This window comes from Taurulus bubalis, assembly GCF_910589615.1.
Source record: "Taurulus bubalis genome assembly, chromosome: 10".
Classification (NCBI taxonomy): domain Eukaryota; kingdom Metazoa; phylum Chordata; class Actinopteri; order Perciformes; family Cottidae; genus Taurulus; species Taurulus bubalis.
The window spans coordinates 17,450,567-17,474,702 of record NC_136598.1 but is presented as its reverse complement, the minus strand read 5'-3'; the positions used below and the strand labels follow the sequence as shown (position 1 = coordinate 17,474,702).

The window sequence follows — 24,136 nt, the reverse complement described above, 5'->3', positions numbered from 1 at the left end:
CGTGTTAGCAGAATTCCAGTTAGCAGTTGGAAGGCCAAGTATGCTCAGAAAACTGGGCAGAGCACAGCTTCCCAATCTGACATCTCCTTTGATGTGTTAAGAGAGTGAGTGATGAAGGGTGAGAAAGTGTGTGTGTCTGTGTGTGCGTGTGTGTGCTTGTGCGTGTGTGTGTGCTTTCGAAAAAGAGAGACGGAGTAAGTGACAAAGTAAGACAATGAGTGGGAAGTGTATGGATGGAAGGACAGACGGAAGCGGGAATACATATTATTATTTTAGTGTGCAATTCAGATCTGTAGGGTTGTGGTTAACTCACATCAAGATAAAGTGTTATTTTAGTTTACACTTTGTCCAACCCTTCTTCGTCCCTCCTTCTGTCTCACGCTCACTCATCTCAGCATGCTCCTGGCACAATAAGTGCCGTAAATTCCTACAAACACTGTTTTTGTAATATAAAGGAACGCAACTACATACACGTGAGATAGGAATACAATAATACAGGGGTTGGAGTCAATTCAATTTGAATTCAATCAAGTTGCATTTAAATCTGAACATATAAATATTTGTGTACAATATTGATGTAAGTTTTTCCTAGTGTGGAATTGTATTTTTTATTCATTTTTTTGTCCAAAATATCTTCAGTTTTTGGTTATTGGAGGAGAAAACCTCGCTTGAAACATGAAGAAACGTTGTTACATAGCAAACATGTTGGCTGGAAATATGTATGCATTTACAAGTTTGGCCTGTGTATAGATGAAGGTTTATTGCAAGAACAAATGTCATGTGTATAATGCAAGCAGCGGTTTTTACAGTCCAATTTCTGCGTGTGTCTGCGTTGCTGTAATTATATGAAGTCAGTTGCAAAATAGATAAAAGAAGAAATTGTCCAACAATTCCAGATGCATGTGCCAGTTTGGATGCGTCAACGAGGGGGCTGGGAGGGACACGCACACTCGCACTTTTCATGGTGTGTGAGGAAGATCTCATCTATGATCCAGCGCACCCGCGGCCTCTGATGGCGCTGATACAGACTGACATCTGGGGTGTACTTCAGCACCTAGAGGAGTCAGCATGGAGGAGAGAGATGGTGAGAAAATGCATGGATTGTTGGTCGCGGTTGAAAATACTTGATCAACTCATTGTAGTTGATGCTTTCCAATAAATCCAAATTTGACAGACATGAGAAGTGCTGAGAAAATAATGAGACGCTGATGTAAATATACATTCGATAAAAATCAAAAGTTCCTAAGAATGCATTGGTGTACTGTAAAACTCTGGGGGCCCTGAGACAACAATCACAGGACCACTGTTTATCTCGTTAATCAAACTGGACTTCCTCTATTATTTTAACATTCATTCACTCTTATTTGTTTTCAGAAATAACTGGAGCTCTTCCCAATAGTGAAGCATCCAGGGCATGTTGCCAATTGATTCACTGCTGACTGTGCAAAAAAAACTAACTAGATACAGTATCTTAGATAACATACTGTCCCAAATATCAGTACAGTGTACACATATAGATTGATATAAAGTTAGTATATTATGGTTTTAAACGAAAGTTAGGCTATTATTTATGTGGAGGCAAAAAAGAGATTACAAGGCCCAGTGTCCACTGAGTCTATAAAAGTGGAATAAAATGTATTTCATATAATTAGTCAGTGTTTCACGATCACTGATGCTGTTGCAGTTGGCCAATTGTTTTGCAGGTGATTTTACCAATGTGAAAATAGAGTGGGAGTACACATTGTTCTACAACTGATGCAGTCAATTTGTTCTCCAAAACTCAGTGAAAGCAAGGCTGCCCATGATTTATGTCAGGACTTTCAGGCGCTGAAACAATAGTGTGAGTAATAATGTGTTTCTGTCGAAGTTAAGTCAGAGATGGAGGCAGTTCGAGGTCTCGGACTGCTTGAGAGGAGAGGAGGATGGAAAGCTCTCAGAAATACAAAAACACAAAACCATATGCTCTGTATATAAAGAAAGACACACGCCTATTTAATGCTTACACATACACATCGCACAATTACAACCCAAATCCTACTTTTGTCCCAATTTCTATTGTATGACTTTTGAAAGCCGAGAGAGAGACAGAGACAGAGCCCTATGGACCATGTTTCAATAATGAAGCTATACAAGAACAAAGACACAAAGAGATGGAGGGAAGAGAGAGAAAATAATGAATGACAGGCTTAAAGAACAAGAATGGTGCATTGCAAAGGGATAAATTGAAAATGGGAATTGGGAAGAATGAAAGGATGATGCAAGCCCAGAGAGAGTGATGGAATGCAAACAATGCACCGAGACAGATATGGAGAGATTAGAGAGAGGCAAAGGATGGAGGCAAAGATGGAGGCGAGGAACGGGGAGAAATTGTGAGTCTGATGATGCATTGCATTGCTGCTTCATTGTTGATGCAGCGCCGGCCTCTGCAGAGCCCAATATCCCTTCTCACTCACTCATTTACTCACTCCCCTTTCAGCCAAGCACCTAAAATGTCCTAAAATTGGACATGTCAGTCTCATGTTTAAATAAACCCAAGTCTAAATTGAATGCTGTCAAAGTTAAGTGAAAGGTCCCCGCATGCACAAGCATACAGCATGCAGAGGTATTAAATGCACGCCATTTTGCTGTCTTAAAAGCACTAACGTTTGTCATTTTATTTATCACTCTAATACCCATGGAAATAAAATAAGTATAAAACTGAATATACTGAGATTATTTACATGTCAGATTAATCTACACAAGAGGTTCATTTTGATGGTGCAGGACAAGAAGAAGAAAAAAGATGAGACTAAAAACACAATAATCATCAGTCTACCTAAACCTCCATGTATGAATACCTACAAATGATTTACATAGTGACTGTAGGCAAATAGGAATTAGCCGTCTGGCAATTGTTAACTACACTTCGGCACAGTTGGAGGTCCTCTACTACTGTGCTCACAATTTTCATAATTTTTCATCCAACCTACCTCGTGTAGTTTGAGTGCCTTCTTGGAGGCCTCACAGGTGCAGCCGTTGTTCCAGTTCTCGGTTCCGCAGCCACAGTTGCCTCCACATTTTTTAACTAGCAGACATCGTGGGAAGAAGACGGCGTTGGTGACCTTCAGCTCCTCGCGCAGGTTCACGGAGTAGTTGCGAGGCGTACAGCTGTACCGCTTGACGTCATCGTAGAGACGGTTCAGATCAACTGGAAAGTGAGTGAGAAAAAGACAGAAGATAACGCTTTAGTTAATTTGTTGTTGGATTTTTGTTTCCTGTTTGCTGTGGTGGTTTTGGATGAGAGAGATACTTTTTCAGATTTCTTATTGCGCGTCTATTGCTTCGTATCACCATGAATAAAATGTGAGTCATTTCGGTGACAATGACGGAAGAATGAAACGGGGGCGAAGCAAAGGAGCTGTTATTCACACTAAAAATATGCTCAATATTGATTGAATGGTTGGAGGCGTAGAGGGACCATTCAATATGAGTCCAATTCAACAACACTTGACTGTAGAGGAACAGATGGGAAGAATGTATAAGCCGAGATGCAGAAAGATGGAACACGGGCCAGAAGAGGAAGCAAGGGCCATTATTAATTGATTGTAGATTGAATGCATCGACCACACTCTTTCTTCATGTCATCACTTTGGAGAAATTCACCTCTCACACAGGACCTTTGTTCATTGGCCTCCTGCAATGGTTCAAAACTAATTTCAAGAGAACCAAAGGGATTATGGGACAAACGTGCCTTAACTTGATGAGTTTCTTCTCTCTACTTTGATGTTTTTTTCTCAGAGATACAGGACTTATTATGTATTGCAGTGAAAACAAGGCCAGAGTGAATACAATATGACAGGAGCGTAGCGCCCCGAAACTGCTTTCAGAGGGTTAATGGGCCCTTCTGGTTCAGAAGTGCCCTGAGCACCGTGGGAGGCACCAACTCCCATGTTCAACATGGACACAGTCTGGCGCTTCACTACCTGAAGAAACCCCTCTCAGGGAGGGTGACTGAACAACCTCTCAGCAGAAGCAACATAACAAGAAGAAATTGCTGATGTGTTCAGCTTGATAGTGGAATGTGACGGTCCTCTGTCTAACAGAAAGAGGCCAACAGCTCTAAACTGATAAAGCAGAGTAATGCACAGGGGTTGCCCTTTAGGCAGTGATGGTGGACTGAGCCTGTTCATGCTGGATACTATTCACCAGTCTGAAGCCATTCAGTGCCATCTGCCTACTGCACTTCGTCCCCACAAAACTACGGTTAAAGGGGCAGCTTCACCAATTGCTTTTGTTCTGCAATCATGGCGCTGTTCTCCATTCGGAAGCTGTCAGAGTTAGTGTATGACTTGTACGCTGACCGTACCAAAGTCTTGTACACCCTCTGCTGCTTGCTCTGCTCCCAACGGAGAATGAAGATGACAGAGCAAGCAGTGAAGAGACCTTCCACCGCTAGTATTATCAGACTGAAAGAAAAAAGAAGCATGGTTTTGGATATGAGGGACATTTCTACAGTCAGTCCAGAGTGGGGTTGTTTTTAAATTCTTTTTTAACCTTTAAAGGACGTAGAGCCAAATAGAGGCTTGAAATAAATGCAATGTTCTTGAAACAAGTCTATTTGCAGGAAAGATTAATTAAAGGTTCTTAGGTCATTACTATATTCTTTTCACTTCATAGTGCAATGGGCTTTTATAACCAATAACAATAACAATACAAGAATAAATAACTTTTCATGATCAATGATTTGCGATGCAAATTGTTGCTGCAACAATGCAACAACAGAGGTCAGTAGGGTTGGGTATACGACCGGTACCTACCGGACCAAAACGCAATGCAGATTTTGGTGCTTCCTTTTGGTGCCTGAGCCAATTTAAATACTTTTTTTTACATTACTCTGATAAGTCCGTCCTGGCAGCAAGTTGTATAGCTACAGTAGCAAGTTAGCCATCAACCTTTTAACAGAGAAAAGCCAAAAAGGTAAACGGTCAAAGGTGTGGTTGTATTTTGCAAAATAAGATTCGAAACAACTCGACGTGCAGCAAATGCAATAAAACAACTGCGTGTAAAGAAGAAGAGCCAAACTCCGAGAGAGAAACGCTCTGTTTTCTCCACCAAACCTCATTGACGTCTGTTTTGCTTATGAAAGTCAACGTCAGAGCGGAGAAACCGCAGCTGACCGGTAAGAACACCGGCTGAGAAACGCTCCAAGCCGCGACACAAAGTGAGGTTATTAGGAGACGTGTTTGTTCCTCGGTTCAGTTGGTGTTTGCCGAATTCAAGAGCAGCTCCGTCTGGTTCAGAAAAGCTCTCCCAGTTGATGTTAATGATGATGTGTAGTCCAGTAAAGCATCAGAGTTTGTAGAATCCAACAGTGGAGTTAAAAAGTTTGAAGTTGTAGTTTGAAGTCAAGTGTTTTGTATGTATTTATATTCATAGTGTACTTCAAACGGTTAATATATTGTTAAACGGTATCGTTTTAAAAGTATCGTTTTAGCACTGGTATCGAATAAAAACCCGATACCCATCCCTAGAGGTCAGTCATAAAAGAGAAACTGCCTAGAAATTGCGTGTCCTTCTTATTAGTATAACAATAAAAAATGTGCTTGGTGTGAGTGAATGAGTGAGATACACCAAAACACTGGGATCCAGGGAACCCCAAGGGCATTGATAATCTATAAGCAATTGTACACAAACAATCAATTTTTGCTTTAGGGGTTTCTATTCAGACACAAAACATGTGGGAAGCCCAACGAACAACAATCATGTTTACAGCATGCGTTTTATTTTGGGCCTTTTTCACTTGCATTGCAAAAAAATAAAAAAATACATACAATAGCCACATAGAAAGTAAATTGTACTGTATGTCCATGCTTATGTGTTATGCCGTGTTCACAGCGGACGCGACGCAAATTTGCGGCGCGACCAGTTTACATGTTAAGTCAATCCACAGACGCGCTGCGGCGCGAATTTGCGGCGAGATAGACGCGTTGGAGGCGGCGCGAACAGAACGTTTGACCTGGGGCGAACAAAGCGAAGGACGCGGCGCGAATTCGCGTGAGTTGAATTCTCCCAACTCTGGCGGAGAAATCGCGTGACGCAAAGTTGCGGCAGCCAATCAGCGTTGAGAATCAGCGTTGAGAAGCTCCGCCCGTCACCACCGCCGTCTCCCCGTTTCTGAATGAAACTGCTGCTGCTCCCCCTGAACCAGCGCTGACAGCGGCTTCATTGAGACGCTGTTGTGGGACTACGGATAATAGTGTGAACCTAGACACCATGGAGTTTGATGCTCCGACATATGTGGAGTTTACACAAAAAGTATAAAGCAGAACTGGTGGTTATTTCCATGGTGGATGGCATAATCGATATCGTTTTACGGAGATACGCGAGACGCAGTTCCTGGAGGAGTCGGTGAAATTCACCGAGCTGTGTGCGGCAACGGATGATGTTATGAACCCAAATACGAGGGCGTTTCATGTTCCGACATGTTTGGGACTTCCACAACAAATATATAGCAGAACTAGTGGTTATTTATTCCATGGTCGATAGCGGAAATGAAAGCTTCGTCGCTTGTCTCTCACAGAGGCAAGCAACACAGCTAAGCCACGCCCCTTTGGTCGCGCCGCGAATTCGCGTTTGGTGTGAACACCCTCTTTCTACTCGCGAGAGTAAACTTCCGCGGTGGACGCGGCGCCGCAAATTCGCGTCGCGTCCGGTGTGAACACGGCATAAGAGGTGTTGTGTTCCTCTGAAATCCCAAAAGCATTCTGTTTTAGAGCCAGTTGCTGTGTGCACATCCACTATACAGACGGCAAAGTGAAAGTTGGACTACGTCTGCATTTGTGTGAGTATTAACAGGTTAAATGTGGACAACTGATTCAAATAGTGCGTCTGTGTCACATTTAAACAAAATCAGCGTAATTTATTGGTGTGTATTTTGGAGATAAGTGGAGACATAACAATTGGGTTGAAACCAATGTGCAAATTTGCATAATAATAGTGATCATTTGCTACTATATTCTGAAAATAAAGAAACTCTGCTGTAGAACATGGTTTGAAACTGATGAAATATCATGTTTCTTTTGACCACAATAACAACTGCCTTATTATGATGTATGGTGTAAAAATTAATCTCATCATCTCGGACTACAGCACATTCTGCTAAACATACACTAAATATACTTTTACTTTTGTTGTGAAAGTTACAGGTGACAGAGAACCCATCATATCTTCTTTTGTGATTTTACTAAAGAGCAACAAGTGATGATTTCACAGTTAATGACAGAATTGCGAGGACATTGACATTTTCCTTTGCTTTTTAGCCATCAGATTTTTCTTGTATAAATTATGGTTGAACTGCATAATATACATAATAGCCCTTAACAGCACTAGGTATCTGACTATACTATTTTTAATCTTTATTCTGTTTGTATTATTTTTAACTGTTTGTTTCACGTTATGTTTTTACACGTTTTTGTACGTATTTTGTCCTTTCTGTGGACCCCAGGAAGATTAGCGGCCGCTAAGGCGTCAGCTAATGGGGATCCAGTAAATAAACTAAACTAAACTAAACATCAAGGCTCGAGACAGGTGTCTAACATTTGTAATATTTGTTAAACAAGGTGCTGGTACAAAAGCACAGTGAGTTACCTGCTAATGTTTCAGTGATGCCGTACAAGTGAAGATGGAGGCAAAGGTCATGTGGGAGTGTGTAGGCGTGTGTACTGTATATGCTTGCAGGGTCGAGCCTGTGTCTCTTTAAAGGGAATGAGTGTAATCTCAGAGAAGCAGTGGCGTGGAACCCTGTCGGGGAGAAAGACGGAGAGCGAGCGAAACCGCAAGAATGACTGTCACTCCCAGAGACACCAACATGAAAAATGTGCTGTATCTGCGTGTGTTTGTGAAAATGATCGAATATATTCTGCCCTAAAAATCTATTATAATGTTTTTGTGAACTTATTTACGTGTTAGCTTACTTGGTCTTAAAAGTTTCCCAATTAATATTGCATTTTGACTTGCTGTCCTTCTTGGGAACAAAGGTGGGTGTGAGCTTCTAAGTGTGTGTGTGTCTTAATGAAAACAAAGCTAAGCTGCTGACCGTGGCAGATTTCTGCTCTGCTGCACTGGTTGAATTTCCAATTAGAGAGAGATACACATGTACAGCGTATAAAAGACCTGCAGCACCTATGCACCTTCCTGTAGTGCTGCAACACACACACACACACACACACACACACACACACACACACACACACACACACACACACACACACACACACACACACTATATATGGAGCCTTCTAATGCCAGCCCAACACACACATGCGCTGATAAATAGAGATGGATTTGCTGTCAAGCACAACTGTTTACTAAGGAGCAGCGGAGCCCTCGGGTAGAAAGACAGAGAGAGTGCAGGAGAGAGATACCGAGGCTCAGGTGAGAGACGGGGTCGAAAGCACTCAGATCTGTTGCAAGCTTGAATACTTCTACTCTGAAAACACAAACAGGCTCCCATGATTGCGTGACATGTGTGCGTAATGAGCATATTCATGCCAATACATCCGCTATCTCTGTGCATTTTAAGGACACAATCTATTGCCTCAGTGACCCCAGGTCCTTGGCACTGACTTAACGGTAAAGAATTGCCTTGGATGCTGGTCCTGTGTCACTGTAAATCTGTCACTGACTCACTTTTAGACCCACTCGAGGGCAAAATGCTCATTTGATGATGCAACAGCTTAGTCAGGCTACAGTGTGTTGCTGCATCATAATATGATGATCTGTTATATTTCCAGAAAACTTAAAGAAATCTCTTTCAAGTACAAAAAGTACTTTCACACTCGAATTCACCAGAAAGCTTTTTTTAAATCCTATTTATTTTCCTTTTCAGCTCAGGAAAGTAAAATACAGAGAGGTTTCTTCGACCGTTATATAATCCTTCCTACATACCAAATTAGGTGGCGAACGTGATACACTCAACCAAACACTTCATTCACACATTTTCATTGGCTGTCACCTGTGCTACATTTCATTGTGTGGCTCCATTGCGGTCATTACAGCCCCTAAATTACGGAGCCGTAGACTGTCAACTGCAATGCTGTACCACTGAGTTTTATGTATGGCGCAATATGTGAGACTGGGCCTCCTGCCGGGGGGGTCTTTCTTGGTCAGTAAAAGGCGGCATGCTCTCCCCTCTATTACACCAGCTAGCAACGGCTGCACCAGTCTGCAGCGAAATAGTGTGAACGCAGCAGAGTGTTGAGGATCACCATCTGCAGCGCAATAAAACGAGTCGAGAACATCACCATTCTCATCTTCCCCCATCAATTTTACAACTGTGACTTAACATGTCACCTCCAGTCCGCTGCTCTCATTGTACAAGAAGATTGTAAACATAAATCTAAGATCTTTTGCCAATCTCACATTTTGATACATGTTAATAGTTAATGTTTCTGTTAAATGTCTCTTTATACACGTCTATCCTTACAGCAAGACAACACTGTATAAAAGCTAAGTATCTGTTTGATCCATATGATGCTACACCAAATGAAATAATAAAAACAAAGATTTTTTTTAATGGCTACACACTTTTCTCCCTGTAATTAAGCCTGGTATAATATATGTATATCGGGGAATATAGGGATCTCAATTCTTTAAAGACCCTTTTAGCATTATTTTCTATATTCATGTTTTCAACAAACTCATTCACAAGTACTCTGCGGCTCTACACAGCATTTTTTGCTGGTTAGACACCAAATTGTAGGGCTGCGTTGTACATTTGTGTCTATTTTAATGCTGCAAAATTGGCGCTTGATAGCATTTCATAAATAGCAAATACTGTCTTTTCTCTTCACCATATCTACTCATAGTCTTATCAGTCTTACCAGTTCTGTATTGTAATTTCACTTGCAGCAGTTGTATTGGGGCCAAATACAAGTTATTGTTAGCTTATTAAAAGCACATGCAGGCACATGAATTTGTTTAAGAGGATGTACATATTTTAAGTACATCTTACCTTTATTATGTCTGCTTGCCAGATGATAGGCCCTGGATCTATAGTGTATGTGTGTTTGAGTATAGATGCTGTCCAGGTCCTGTTTCCAGGTGTCTGGGCTCAGGGACTGGAGCAGCTGTTCTACAGTTTCAAAGGCAGCTATGGTCCGGTCCAAATCCTCCAATGAGAAAGGAACCTCTGTGACTGCTGCTGGCATCTGCCCTGCTGCACTGTCCTGCAAATGATGAAGACAAAATTAGGAATTATATTACTCATCTGAGCCTATTCTGACTTTGTACATTAAAACAGTATTACCTACATTACTTTAGGAAAACCACGGGTAGCCATGTACTAAAACCTTCTCGGAAATGTGTGAATCAGTCTATTATTTCCTTCACCAACTATTATCTTGTGCATATCTATAATACATGCCATTTGATGTGGTTACTGGAGGGGGAAAAGGCATTGTGATGTTTTGTGTTGTGTGGTTGGAATTCGGGTGACTATGCAGACTTTTTAAAATGTATTTGAATGAAATTGGGAACCATAACACTTCTTCTGCAGCTAAAGAGACATTGGCTTTCTTTGCATGCACTGAAAAGGTATCTGATGATTCATTGGAAGATTTAGAAGTACCAAAAGATAACCTCACTTGTGGTCTTACTGACTCCTCTAACGCTTGTGGTCATTAAGGAGATCCCAACTAAACATGTCACCCAGAGCTTTTAGTGAAATGAAAACAGATGTTCAAGAGATGTCTTGACCTGATGTCCAGGTCCATCAGTGTCTTCCTCCACAGTGGAGCTCTTTCACTCAAAATCGGTCATGCATTTATAAGACAGTAATATACTGTTGTATCTCTGTATTGTGGAGTGTGATCAAAACACTTGAAAATGGTTCATTTGCTGTGATTCATAAATACTCTCCATGCTCTCATACAACATGTAAATATTAGAGTAGGCTGATTTTGACTAAGTTAAGAAACTAGCCTGTAGTATAGAACACTGTGATGGAAATGCTGTTTAAATGTTGGCTTTAAAACCAATGAGAGGCTGAGAGCTAAACAAATATCAGTCCACAAAAATGGCAATTTGAATATAAAGTGGAAGAGGCCAACATGTACAATACATCCCACCTGCACTGGTAGTGACATATCCATACATAGGAAAAAACATACACCCACACAAATGTAACAATTATCATCCATGCAGAAAAACTGCCATGCAGCCCAACGCACACTACTTACTATGGTCACATGTGTCACTGAACCCCACTGCGCGGCCACACTGACGCACACAAATTACACTCATGTACGTAATAAAAACATTAGTCTATGGAATCATAGACTGATGTTGAGCTACATTTATTCTGTGTGTGGGTGTGCGTGCGTATGGAACAGGGCCACATGTCGTATTTATTAATCTAGCCATTGTTCCCTGTTGTGTTTAAGAAGACATACGTGGGGTGACAAGGTTGGAAGGGCAGGTAGGTTGTATGTGTTGAAATATCACATTGCCTGTGCTATTAACAGTATCTTCATGAAAGTTATCAATGTACTAATTTGGATTCTTTTTCTTACAATTTAATAATCGCAGTGATGGTAATGATATCTCTTTTTATGTTGTGCCAAACTATTAAATATTTATTTATTATTATTATATTTTTTTATTATGTATACCATCTAATAGTGAATGTGGGACTTCTGTTTATGCAGAAAAAAACATCTCTTAAGTGATGTCAAGCATGCCTGTTTAATTTTTTGGGAACAATTCATATAGTCTGTATGTGTGTGCATGACTTACCGACAGGAGCATTGCAGCCTCCCAGTTGGTGTTGGATGCAGGCAGAGGGGAGTCATACTGCAGGAATGAACAGCAGACATTACCAATCATCCGTTGATCAATTGTGGGCGAGAACCATACCGAAGAAAAGAAAAGGAAAGATGATTAGAAAATGAATACAAATTATATTTGGTGTTGCCTATTAGGTTGATTTAATGCTTTTAAATGGTCAAGGTGCTTTTCAGTTTGTGTTAAAAGCAGATGGAGTATGACTGATTGAGGCTTTGAGGTAAAATATAACTGATAACAAATAGGGATTTAGGGAAGACCGAAAGAATCATGACCTTGTGTCAGGGAGTTTCTCAATTTCTCAAACATGGCACCCATATTGTATATATTTCTACACTTGCTCACAGTCGCTGTAAGTGATGGTTGAGGTGAGGTAACTGCAGTAAAACCCCATGTAAAAAGTGGAAGCTTGTAGCCAAAGGCAAATGGATTACATCTACCACTCCATGCTCTTACTTTTTGAATAGTTTACTTTAAACACAGCTTGTTAGAGACAGAGTGGAGCTTCACGTAAAAGGTTATCCAAGATATGCAGGTGTCTGCCTGTCTAACTATTGGACTGTAGGAGCTGGTCACAGCATGCCTTTCTGTGTGTCTGTGGAAGTATTGAGATTCTGGTCAAAGCACGTTTAGATGAGTCTTCACACTGACATATTTGGCACACATGCATACATTCTTTTTTCTTTTTCTTTCTCTCTCTCTCACAGGCACACACTGTGTGTGGTATCTCCCTTTTCTCTCTCATACACACACACACACACACACACACACACACACACACACACACACACACACACACACGGATAGACTTCCACGGAGTCCGCCAACGGGGCCCGGTACTAAATAATTAAAGATTGTAGTATTTATAAGCCCCGACGTTACTGGTGCTTTTCATTAGTACTTTTTAATGTTTTGGGTTGAGCTCCTACACACACACACACGCACGCACGCACACACACACACACACACACACACACACACACACACACACACACACACACACACACACACACACACACACACACACACACACACACACACACGCACAATCTCACTGGTAATCAAATCCCTCTCCTTGAAGAGTCTTAAATACCATCTCCAGTCAATATGGAACAATAAATCTGTCTCCACCACACTTCAAAGACACTGTGCCCTCACTTTGTCTCAGCGTGTGTGTGAGTGTGTGCCTGCTAATGTAATAAGCCGGTCAGTATGTAAGTGTTCCTGTCGAACATACTCTCGCATGTGTTTGGCCGCAGTTAAATGTACTCATACACATAAACGCACTACCAAATCAGCTGGGATTGAGGTCAGACGGTTTCCTGTCAGTGTGTGTGTGTGTGTGTGTGTGTGTGTGTGTGTGTGTGTGTGTGTTAGTTAGTGTGCATGCGAGTAAATGCATGTTTACAGATTCCGGGACTCATTTCCTTTTAAGGTTGAATGCCTCATCAAGCACATCTGGGCCACTTAATAGGGTTAGAAAAAAGTTTAAGAGACAAGGAAGTAGAGAACAGACTGATAGCCTCTGAGTATACAGGCTGCGATCACCTGACAACTACGCTACCAAACATCTACCCTCTTACAAACTTATTTCATGCTTTTTGTTGTATTATTGCTTGCCAACAGAAAACTTGTTGAAACTCAATAGAATGTTTTTTATGTTTTAAACCTGGTGGCGTGGGAACACATTCTTATTGACAGTTGCGGTCTAGTGGAGGGGGCACCAGGGAGCTAACCTTTTCAACCTCCATTTTGTACAGTTGGACACTAGAGTGTCTGAGGATTAAGTGTGTGGTAGATGGGGATGAAGGCAAGAGCTTTTCCCTATCGACTTTTACTCCGCATGACCGGTTATCTCGCTTACAGCCAGAGGACATTCAAGTTAGCAGATAAATCACACCGGCCACATTTATGCCGTCTCTTCTCGGTCCGAGTCAAAGCTAATTTCCAAGTTGAAGCCAGGAAAATACTCTTTTTCATGTGGTTTAGTGTGATGCTCTCTGTCTTAATCTGCAGTACATTTATGTTTATGTATCGGAATAAATAAATTAGTACGTCTTCACGGTAATTCCAGCAGCAGCAACAGAGGCTTGCTTGGTGTCTGCAACTACCACAGCTCAGTACTTAAGAGATTGCTCCTCAAAGAAGAAGTCACGAAGAGCATCTAAAATAGACTTGACAACAACATCAAAACACACTAATAATTAAAGATAATTTAACATATTATGATTTAACATGTTTGATTGGTGCTGCTACAGTATATGAAGCCATTATCATGTTAAGTATAATATCAGTGTGTATGGGAAGCACATGTGTTACATGACTCTGAATGGGATTCTGGGAACTGACTTGGATCATATTTCCTGATCAATAGTCTTTTCCCGCTGCACTTGGCTTAGCAGCTTTTCCCAGGAATACAAATCCAAAATACAATACCGTTACTTGTATGATCTCAGACAGCAAAATCCATATTAGAAACAAACACAAAGAAGAATCTATCAAATTCTGAAGTCCGCTGTGCTTTCTGTTCATTATAAATATCCTGATTTGTGCACTATTAGAGTGCTTTTTTGAGCCTTTCCAAAAACAAAATGAAATAGATCCGAAAGAGTTTTGTCTTGTGCAATCAAAATCACGTATTACCTCATGTGAGCCTACACTGCAGATGAAGAAATCGCAGCTGCTGAAAACAAGATTTGAAAAGGATCAAAGAATAATGTTTTAGGGGGGAAACAGTTTTTAAAGAGAGGATCCAAAGTGGACCCAGGGATAATGAGACCTGATCTGACATTTGGGCGACCTTATCAGACCCCGTTTACACAAGTCATTTCAAGTGTCTCATATCAAATACACATGCGTTTTAATACACTTACATACACTTAGGCACATGATGTACTGTATTTGTCTTCATTTGCCAGATCAAAAAATGTCATTGCAATTTGTCTAAGCCGCATGTAAACTTGCTGCGCCTCATTCCAGCACAGCAAATTGTGTGAATGCTCCTAAAGCAGTTTGTCAATGGCTAAAAATTAGGAAAATAAAAAATGAAGAGTAAAACGACACTTCAGCATTTAAGTTACAACAAAAATAGTTCAAGTACTGAAACAATTGTGCAGAACACAAGCATAGATAACTCTCACATGGACTATAAGCGAGAACATTTTTTGTCTTCGATGTCCTCAAGGCTCTGACTGACACCGCTGCCTCACCTGTACATCTCATCAGGTGTCAGATAAATGCCACTGCAGCTTCTTATGCCCTCTGTGTGTGTTGCTTTTTAGAAAGACCAAACTAGCTATCCAAGACATATGAAGTGGCAAAGCCTAAAGACAGAGAACACCACCACTGAAGTGGCACAATGCTCCCTCATATTTGAGTTGATGGTGAGTCCGCTTGGGTATTAGATAAACAAGAGCCACACAAATTTCTTTTTAGATTGAGTGTTTAGTGGTAAAATTATGACTGGTCTTTATTCAATCCTGTATGATGTCATCTGATGTGCTTCCCCTCATGGCTTTTCCTTTAACGAGTCAACCTCAGTCTACTCCATAGCTCACTACCTCACAAATGCCTCTCTTTCTCTCTGCCTCTCTCAGTTCAGGTTGTTTTAGCTATTAGCTGACATGTCGATACCATCTCAGACACCTGTTCTCTCCTTGCAATGCTGCTTCTCCTCATTTTCTCTCTTCCTCCTTTCCTCTCGCTGCCTGCTCTCCTCCTTCCTCTAATCTGGTCGACAAGTCTTGAGAGAACAAATTAGACCTGCTAAATTAAGCCACACACACAGCGCCAGTCTGGTTGAAGGGAATCTGTGAGTGTGTGAAAGATGGAGAGATATAAACACACTCAAACACACAGGGGATATTTGAAAGATGGGGAATGAGGAATAACAATGGGTGAGTAGGGAGGGAAGACGGAGAGAAGGAGTCATCGTCTGAGATAAGAGTTGTTTTTTATGGTACTTTTACTTTGTTGCCACCATGTTGGTCGAACGCGGTGAAGTTTCTCTCGTATTTTTTGTTATGGTCGTTAAGGGCTCATCTGGCTCAAACACACCGTCTATGACTGTTTCCCTCACACTGTGTGCCATGTTTGCCGGTTGCTGTAGAAACCTAGGACACATGAATTTGTTTTGGTCTGGGGCTTTGAGGTCATCTGCACTTCTGGGATATTTTTGGCTATTTTTGGCTCTTAGTTAAGGTTTTGTGGGATTTTGCACAGTAAATCACATGTATCTACATATAAAAAACAGCTATACTTTACAGATTAATGCATCAATAATAATAATTCAACAATGTAATATAGTATATATCATCTGCCACACATTATGAGTACTTAAATGTTATTAAAGTTTATAAAACAAAAGCAATAGTTTATTAAACTATTGCATATCAGCCTTGCCTGATATGCAATAGCTCTTTGCTATGTGATATTGTTGCTTAAAACTCATAAAAAAACACCAATCACACGATTCCACTGAGTGAGGCTTCTATATTACAATAAACATATGCACTATTTGCATACATCACCCTGCTGTAATACTGACCAACAAACCAAATATGTCTTAATCCAAAGCTAAAAATTATCTCCAACAAATTTCCTATTTACTGTAGTTTGAATGGCTTTTTCTAAAAACTAAAGTGCCCAACTGTTTGAGGAATTGACTGGCACCTTTATAAAAAATAAAAAAAAATAAAGAAAAGTAGGAAAGTACTGACCCAAACATCATTAGTTTTTTCATGAGATTTGTTGACAATAAGAAACACATCAGCCTTTTCCTACAACGTTTTTTGGGTGTGCAGAGTTCTTAGTACAGATTGTGATGAGAGCCATGGTAACTGTTTTCACAGCCGCTATAATGTCACAATGACTGTGTAAAAGTGAAGGGTGGTCTGTAAATACAGTATCGCTCTCTCTCTCTCTCTCTCTCTCTCTCTCTCTCTCTCTCTCTCTCTGACTTGCCCTTTACTCCATCTGTGCCGATATACTTTTTTTTCTTGGATAATAAGCGATGCCACCGGTTCACCCTTGCCTGTGACGCTGTGTCTTGTCCCCTCGCTCTCCTCTGCCGTCATAAGAGAGAAAGCCAGGGAACATTACAACAGCTGTTCTCTCTCTCTTCCCCTTTTCCTTCTGATTAGAGGGCGGGAGAACATCTTCAAATCAGAGTCCCTCTCTTTCTTCTTCCCTCTCCCTGACAGAATGACAAAGCTAATCTCCTTATCCGTTCGTTTGACAGCCTTTAAGAGAACACTTTCTCATCCTCGCCCTCCCTCCTGCCCCTCTCTGCCATCTCCCTCCACCTCTCCTCAACTGTCAAGTGGACGTGTGATAAAAGAACTGTCGGCTAATGCATTTTGGCATTTTACCAACGGTGTCACTAGATCCTCCCTCTCTCCCAACTTTATATCTCCCCCTATCATCCCACATCTCGTTTTTATTGTGGAGGTAAAGAAATGAAAGAAGCATTTAACCTGGAGCAGTGCAGTGGTACTCGGGCTGAACCTCATGTGACAAAAAATAATCAAAACTTGAATCGGTGTCCTAAATAACGGCTCATGATTCATCACCACCGTGTGTGTGTGTGTCTGAGTGAAAGTGCACGTCTCACCATCAGTGAGTAGTAGACTTTGAATCCTGGCTTTGCAACAAAGTAATCATCAGACTTGAAGGTGACTCTGAGCATGTTGTTTTTGGAGTTGAGACTAGGCGGTGCCTTCTGCCCACACCAGCGACCCCAAATTATAGTGCTGCTCTCTGATTGGTCCTCCACTTCAACAAAGTCATACCTAGAGCGAGAGACATTGAGATGGAGATGGACAGGTAGATGGATGAGCGTGTGGGAGGGAAGAGGGAAAGATGAAGGAAGAAGATTGTTGTTAAGGGAATAGTAAATGTCCGACTTTGCAGCTGAAAAATAATTATGAATAGACTCACAAAAGTCTTTCGGAAAAGCAGAAGGCTAATACAATTGAATCCTATGTTTGTAGTTTTCATTCCTTTTGGTAAAAACAATGTTGCACTCGATGTGATCGCTGACATTTGGGAATCAAGTGACTAAATTGCTAATTGTTAAAAAAAAAGCACGGGCCCACCATGCCAAACTACTAGGCTACAAGCATTTTTGCAGGAAAGGTTTTTGGATGACTTTCCAGCAATCAATGTCCCAGTAAATTAGTGAGTCCATTGATCAAACACACACACAAGAATGTACACATACAGTCAATGTGACAAACACGATTTGAAAAAGCTACTTTCAGCCTCTTCCTACCTTTCCACATCTCTCCTCCCCTGCTGCTCCCCGTTGTCTTTTCATCAAAGAGCTTTCAAAGACGGCTGAGTTGCATACGGAGATTAAAACGTCTATTTTCTCAACCAAGGACAAACTTCTTCTACTTCTTGCCCAGAAAGCAAACTTCAACTACGCGCCTCTATCATAGTGATTCACCCCTCTAACCTTCTTCCATTATTTTCTCTCCCATCCTTTCAACTAAAGCTTATTGTTGGTGTCAGATTTGTGCATACATTAACACACCATATTAAGATCTTGTCATTTCAACTTGAGACTTCTGCTCCATAAGCTTTTACTCTCCTCTCTGTCACTGAACATGGTCCTCTCCCTCATGTGTTCACTCACCCTCTGATTCTTTAATCACTGTTACTTTCATCTGACTTTTCTCCCTGATAGCCGCTTGTACTTCATCAATACTTCTTCCTCTTTGTGCTCCTTTACCTCTATCCTCTTTCCTTTTATCTGTTTCTCTATTCTGCTCTAACGATCCTTTCTGAATTCCATCACTTCCTCGCCATATGTTTTCTTTCTTTCTGAATCTGGTGTTTTACCTGCACGCTCCATTCTCGGCCTCCTCCAGGCCAAAGTGTCCGTCAAACTCCAGGTGTATGCGGCTCCCAGGTGGCGACAGCAGTTTCCATGACAACAGCAGATTGCGCGGGTAAGCGTTGGGGAAGCGTGGGCTGTGGATGGCTCCACCCACTGGCGTTACTGTGATGTTTTCCTCTTTGCGGTAAAGGTCTGTGGTGAGGCGAGTGCTATCTGTTAGTGGTTACAACTAACAGGTAGTTAGTCCAGTTGTAAATAATCACAAGCAAAGCAGACTGTTCACAGACACATACATGCAAAATCAAAACAAAATTACTTTGATGGAAGAGAGAAACAAAAGCACAAACACATACACGGACGAACAATTCAAATACAAAAGTGACATCAGTGTAATGATACCATGACCTCAGCAAAGGTACTTTAATTCTAGCACTTATAAAGCTTTTAGCTTAATGTATAAAGACATATCTTAATGGAATAGTTTCTGGAAACACGCTGATGCACTTTCTTGCCAAGTATTAAATTAGTGGATGATATAACAAGCGTTATCTGTCCCTTCAATATGAACTTACAGACAGCAGCCGGTAATATTAGCTTGGAGACTGAAGATGGCTAACCTGGCTCTCCCTGAAGGTGAAATAATCCACCTAAAAGTGCAATTTTGACGGATTAGACAAACCAGATGTAATGGGTTAATTAGCAAGCTGTAGAGGTGGTAGGCAGATCTTTCAACCTTCAGACAGAGCTAAACTGTTTCCCTGTTCTTCAAGTCTTTATGCTAATTAAAGATGCATTCGGCTGAATGAATATGTAAGGTTGTTATCCTTCTATCTAACTAACTTATGGCAAGAAAGGGAATACGCTTCTTTTCCAAAGTGACGAGCTATTCCTTGAACTGTGTGCTTTCTAGTGTGGTTTGTAGAGTTTGTAGTGAGAAAACAAAACAAAGTACAGGAGAAAAGAATAATCCATCTCACCTCTATCGGGATTCTATAGAATTTTAAAGGACGCTTGATTGTGGATCTGCTGGACGTTGTGTTTTTGAGGATGTTTATTGACATGTTTGTGTATCTGTCCTTGTTTCAAAGTGTAGGTCTGACCTTATCACACCAATTATATTTTGGTATCGCTTTTGTGCAAGAGGAAAATCTGGTCTGATGGTGGTTCTAGAGAAAAGGCCAAGGCTTCAACTAAAATCTTGAGACGCATTCTCTGACAGTCACTGCACATTTGAAAGGAAAACTGATCATGGGCCAAACATGCTATTCAAAGGGAAATTAGGGATTCACCAAAACCATTACAAATAATTATCTAGTGACCAAGAATCACATCCTGTTTTATAGCAGCCCTTGAGAACAACAGATAGACAAATCCAAAAAGAGAATGGGAAAAGAAAAAAAGAAAACAATGTTACTTATTACCTGTCATGGGCTCTGCTTACTAACTTCATTGTTTTACTGACTACTTCTCTCCATTATGATGTTTTTTAAAGTCATGTTTAAGTATAATAATTGCTTATAAGTACTGATGAACATCAAAGTCATCATTAGTCACACTGATCAACTCGATCATTAATCAAACTTTGATATTGCACAATATACATTTTTATTAATTAATCATTTTATTGCTGACTTTCTGAAAATGTGAAACACACATACACAGAAACTCACACAGTCTAAGGTCAGGCTGTGTGCTGAAGTGGGCTGACAGGGCTGTATTTTCTGAGCTGTGTGTGGTTTTTGAGAGAGAGAGCTGAATGCATAATCAAGCCACCGCAGCCTGCACCCCTGGGAGATGATGATGAAGCTTTGGCCCTTTCCTCCACCTCTTCCCTGCAAACTTCCCTTAATTCCTCCTCCCATTCTATGCCATATTTCCCTCTCTCCCTTCTTCTTCTTATCCTTCTTCTTCTTCTTCTTCTTCTTCTTCTTCTTCTTCTTCTTCTTCTTCTTCGCTTTAGTCAGTAATTCTGTCTCATCGGTCATTCTTTGGAAGTCATACCCTCTGCTAATTCTAGCTCCAGCAGTTAATTGTGTGTGTGTGTGTGTGTGTGTGTGTGTGTGTGTGTGTGTGTGTGTGTGTGTGTGTGAGACAATTTAGTGTCCCTCAGTATTTGCATATATTAATGAAGATATTTGTGTTCATGTGTATGTGACCATTATAATTTCTTTGCACATGGAGTGGATATTTCATAGTGAAGCTCACCGGTATTAAGCTAACATTGCATGTGTGTGGCCCACTATCATTTATATTTGTCGATTGAATAAGGTTTCAGTTTCCTTGCGTTCTTGTTGCACAGATGTATTGATCAAGTATTGGGGTTTTACTCGCACATATTTTATTGCATGTATAGTAACAAGTGTAGTTGCTGTCAACTCGAGTATCCTTCACTTCACCACAGTGAGCTTTCTGCTCTGTGTGTGTGTGTGTGTGTGTGTGTGTGTGTGTGTGTGTGTGTGTGTGTGTGTGTGTGTGTGTGTGTGTGTGTGTGTGTGTGTGCTTGTGTGTGCGCGTGTGTGTGCTTGTGTGTGCGCGTGTGTGCGCGTGTGTGGGTGTGTGTGTGTGTGGCGGTGTGGTTGGAGGAGATCAGCCCGACAGAGAGCAGATGCGCTCTGTAGTGTGATAATAAATTACATCAAAACATTAAAAAGTACTAATGAAAAGCACCAGTAACGTCGGGGCTTATAAATACTATGATCTTTAATTATTTAGTACCGGGCCCCGTTGGCGGACTCCGTGGAAGTCTATCCGTTCCCCATGTCTCAATAAATTATTTTTTCAGAACTAAGGAAAACATAACAATTCTTAGTTTCTTGTGATACACTGAATAAAATAGTTATGAATATTATCTGGCAATAAATCCCCCTAAATTGTACACACTGTTCCTTTACTTGTTTTTATTAATTTGTCTCATGGAACAGATGCACATTTATTGAGACATAGATAAATAGCTTTTAGACCTAAGGTCAACTGTGAAACTCCAGACTGATGGATCTGAGGTTACCATCTTCATGTTTTTACAATTTGTTACAATGTTTTTATCGTTCACGCCGAGCGAAAAATAATGCCCGCAGGCAGTCACTGAAATCCCATCTCATATTAATAAATTCTGACTTTGTGAACTAGCCCATAGTACAGCTACAACAATTTCCCAAGTCTCTAATTTGCTTGGTACCACATCAAAAACTACAAGCAGTAGTCGTTGGCAGTGTTGTTCCCTGGGGAATGGCATGAACTTCTGCCTAGTTTTCCTCAGCAATGCAAAGATCCTAGCAGTCAAGTAAACAACAACACCAATCAGTAGTGCCAGGATAAATCAGTTCAAAATGTGAACAAAAAACAACAACAACAACAGAGAAACTCACCATATGCCCCTTTTACATTTTGCTTCTATTGTGAATTTGGGCTGGGTGTCGAACAATTATTAATTCAGCTTTGTTTCTTCTGAACTCTGTTGCCCTTCTCCACAATATTGCAGTTGTCCTTCAACTGGCTGGAGAGGTTAATTAGTGAGATAATTAGTTTATTTCTGTCCACTAAAAGGTTGTATGATATCTTCTTGCTTGGGATGTTGTTTTGATATAGATTCAAACTGACTACTGATTGATGGGGGACAGCACGAGAGGTTAACTAACTTTCTGTAACTAGCTTTCTTATATTCTCTGCTCTATGCACTTCTACAATGAGAAGTGTAACTGCAGCAGAGGGACAACAGTAACGGATTCATGTTTGTTTCGCTTGTTCGTAGATTTGTAGCCAGTATTGTGTAAGTATTGCGTTTACCAGTGGACAGAGGAGCTGGACTAAAGGGCCTGGCATACGGCTGTTCAGACAGTGTATAAGATTTAGTGGCATCTAGATGCCACTAAATCCTGTGAGTTTGCAGATTGCAAACAGCTTAATACCCCCTTTTCAACCCTCCCTTTCCACAGTAGGAGCGGGCTCAAATTGTGGCAGTGGCAGCTAGCTGTGGCAATTCCTGCTACAAGCCCAGCTGCACCTCTCCCAAACAGTGGCCACTGCAGCAGCAAGTTGTGGCGGTTGCCACAAACAGTGGTAACTGCTGAGCTTGCAACAGGTAGTGCCACAGCTAGCTGCCACAATTAGAGCTTGCTCTTTCTCCCTTACCATGTGTGTTGAAGAGCTACAGTGGTCTTCAGGTAACATAAAGCAAACCAGTGTTTGGTTTGTCCGTCCTGGGCTACTGTAAAAACATGGCGGCGCAACATGGCAGACTCAGTGAAGAGCTCCCATGTAGATAAATGGCTTGAGGTAATGAAGCACAACAATTCTTAATTTCAAGTGATCAAACCAACATAGTTATCAATATTATATTCCATTTCTACCAATAAATACCTCTACATCTTACACACAGCTCATATAAAGGAAACATTTTCACATTGTATGTTAATGTACAATCAGTGCTAATGGTAAATGCATTCCTCAGATATATGGACTGAAGCTGGTCTCTCCAGCTGCCAAGTCGTGCCAGCTGTGCCCACATGTACCAGGATCCTGCAATTTCACTACTTCTGACAAATATACCAAGTAAACTCGCATAACGTCAGAGAAGGAAATTTTCTTACATCGAAGCCGATAAATACAACCGTACACCTTCTGAATTCAAGCTTCTTTCTAAGATGCTTGATTGCCTTGTTAACTCATCTTCAAATATTCTTCATTCAAACTGGACAGAAACAAAAAATAAAACTCACCAAACACGTTTTGGTTAGGTTTTCCAATTCACAACAATCATGAACTTTAGTTTTGTCAGAATAAATTATATCTTATAAGTTAGATAATATCCCCTCCCCTGCCCCCCGCTGTATCGCTCTGCCGGCAACCCGCAAGCAACTATCCAGCTGCAGCGGCTCTTTGGCAGCTCTCACTCCTTCTTCGGAGGCAGAAACTTAATACAATGCCAAAAAACGCCCAGCTGGTCTTGGGTCTCTTTTCCAATTTATATTCGGGATCTCGAAGAAGATCTCCAGCACACCTCGGTCCCAGTGAGGACTAAAACTGTAATGCCTAGTAACGCACACGGCTCTCTCTCTCTCTCTCTCTGTGTTATCATCGACTACAGCATCCAACAAAAACGACCCATGCTGACATTCATTACAGCAAGAATGATTCAGTGTCTGTTGCCATCTGAAGGCAATTCGAGCAAAGGCTCCACCAGTTTGTGTTTGCTTTTGACAGCTCATGTTCCTCCTCCCCGCTGCAGCCACGGCGGTCTCAAGCGGCCTATCCTAGTCAGTCAAACCACTGTCAAATCGGCACTGTAAAATACTGTACAATTCCCTTTCCATAACATCCTATGCACTCATATTTTGGGATGTCATTTCCACTGCTGGAAACGTAACTGAAGAAAAGGTTGGAGCAGTATAGCGCCTTGCGGCTACCAAAGCTGAAGTAGCACTTATAGTTCTTCTGTAGAACAACAGATAAGAACAGACACAGATAACACCAGGAACA

At 41.1% G+C, this 24,136-nt stretch overlaps 1 protein-coding gene across 1 annotated transcript in view; it reads right to left on the bottom strand.

Annotated features, from left to right (window-relative positions):
• Positions 1-503: 503 nt before the first annotated feature.
• Positions 504-24,136, bottom strand: part of pdgfd (platelet derived growth factor d) — a 43,963-nt gene continuing 20,330 nt past the window's right edge. Inside the window, exons 2-7 of the mRNA XM_079224618.1 lie at positions 18,664-18,853; positions 17,432-17,609; positions 11,773-11,829; positions 9,992-10,205; positions 2,970-3,187; positions 504-1,054 (exon numbers count right to left, since the gene is read on the bottom strand). Of these exons, the coding sequence (XP_079080744.1) occupies positions 920-1,054; positions 2,970-3,187; positions 9,992-10,205; positions 11,773-11,829; positions 17,432-17,609; positions 18,664-18,853 (992 nt within the window). The 3' untranslated portion in view covers positions 504-919. The remainder of the gene's footprint in view (positions 1,055-2,969; positions 3,188-9,991; positions 10,206-11,772; positions 11,830-17,431; positions 17,610-18,663; positions 18,854-24,136) is intronic.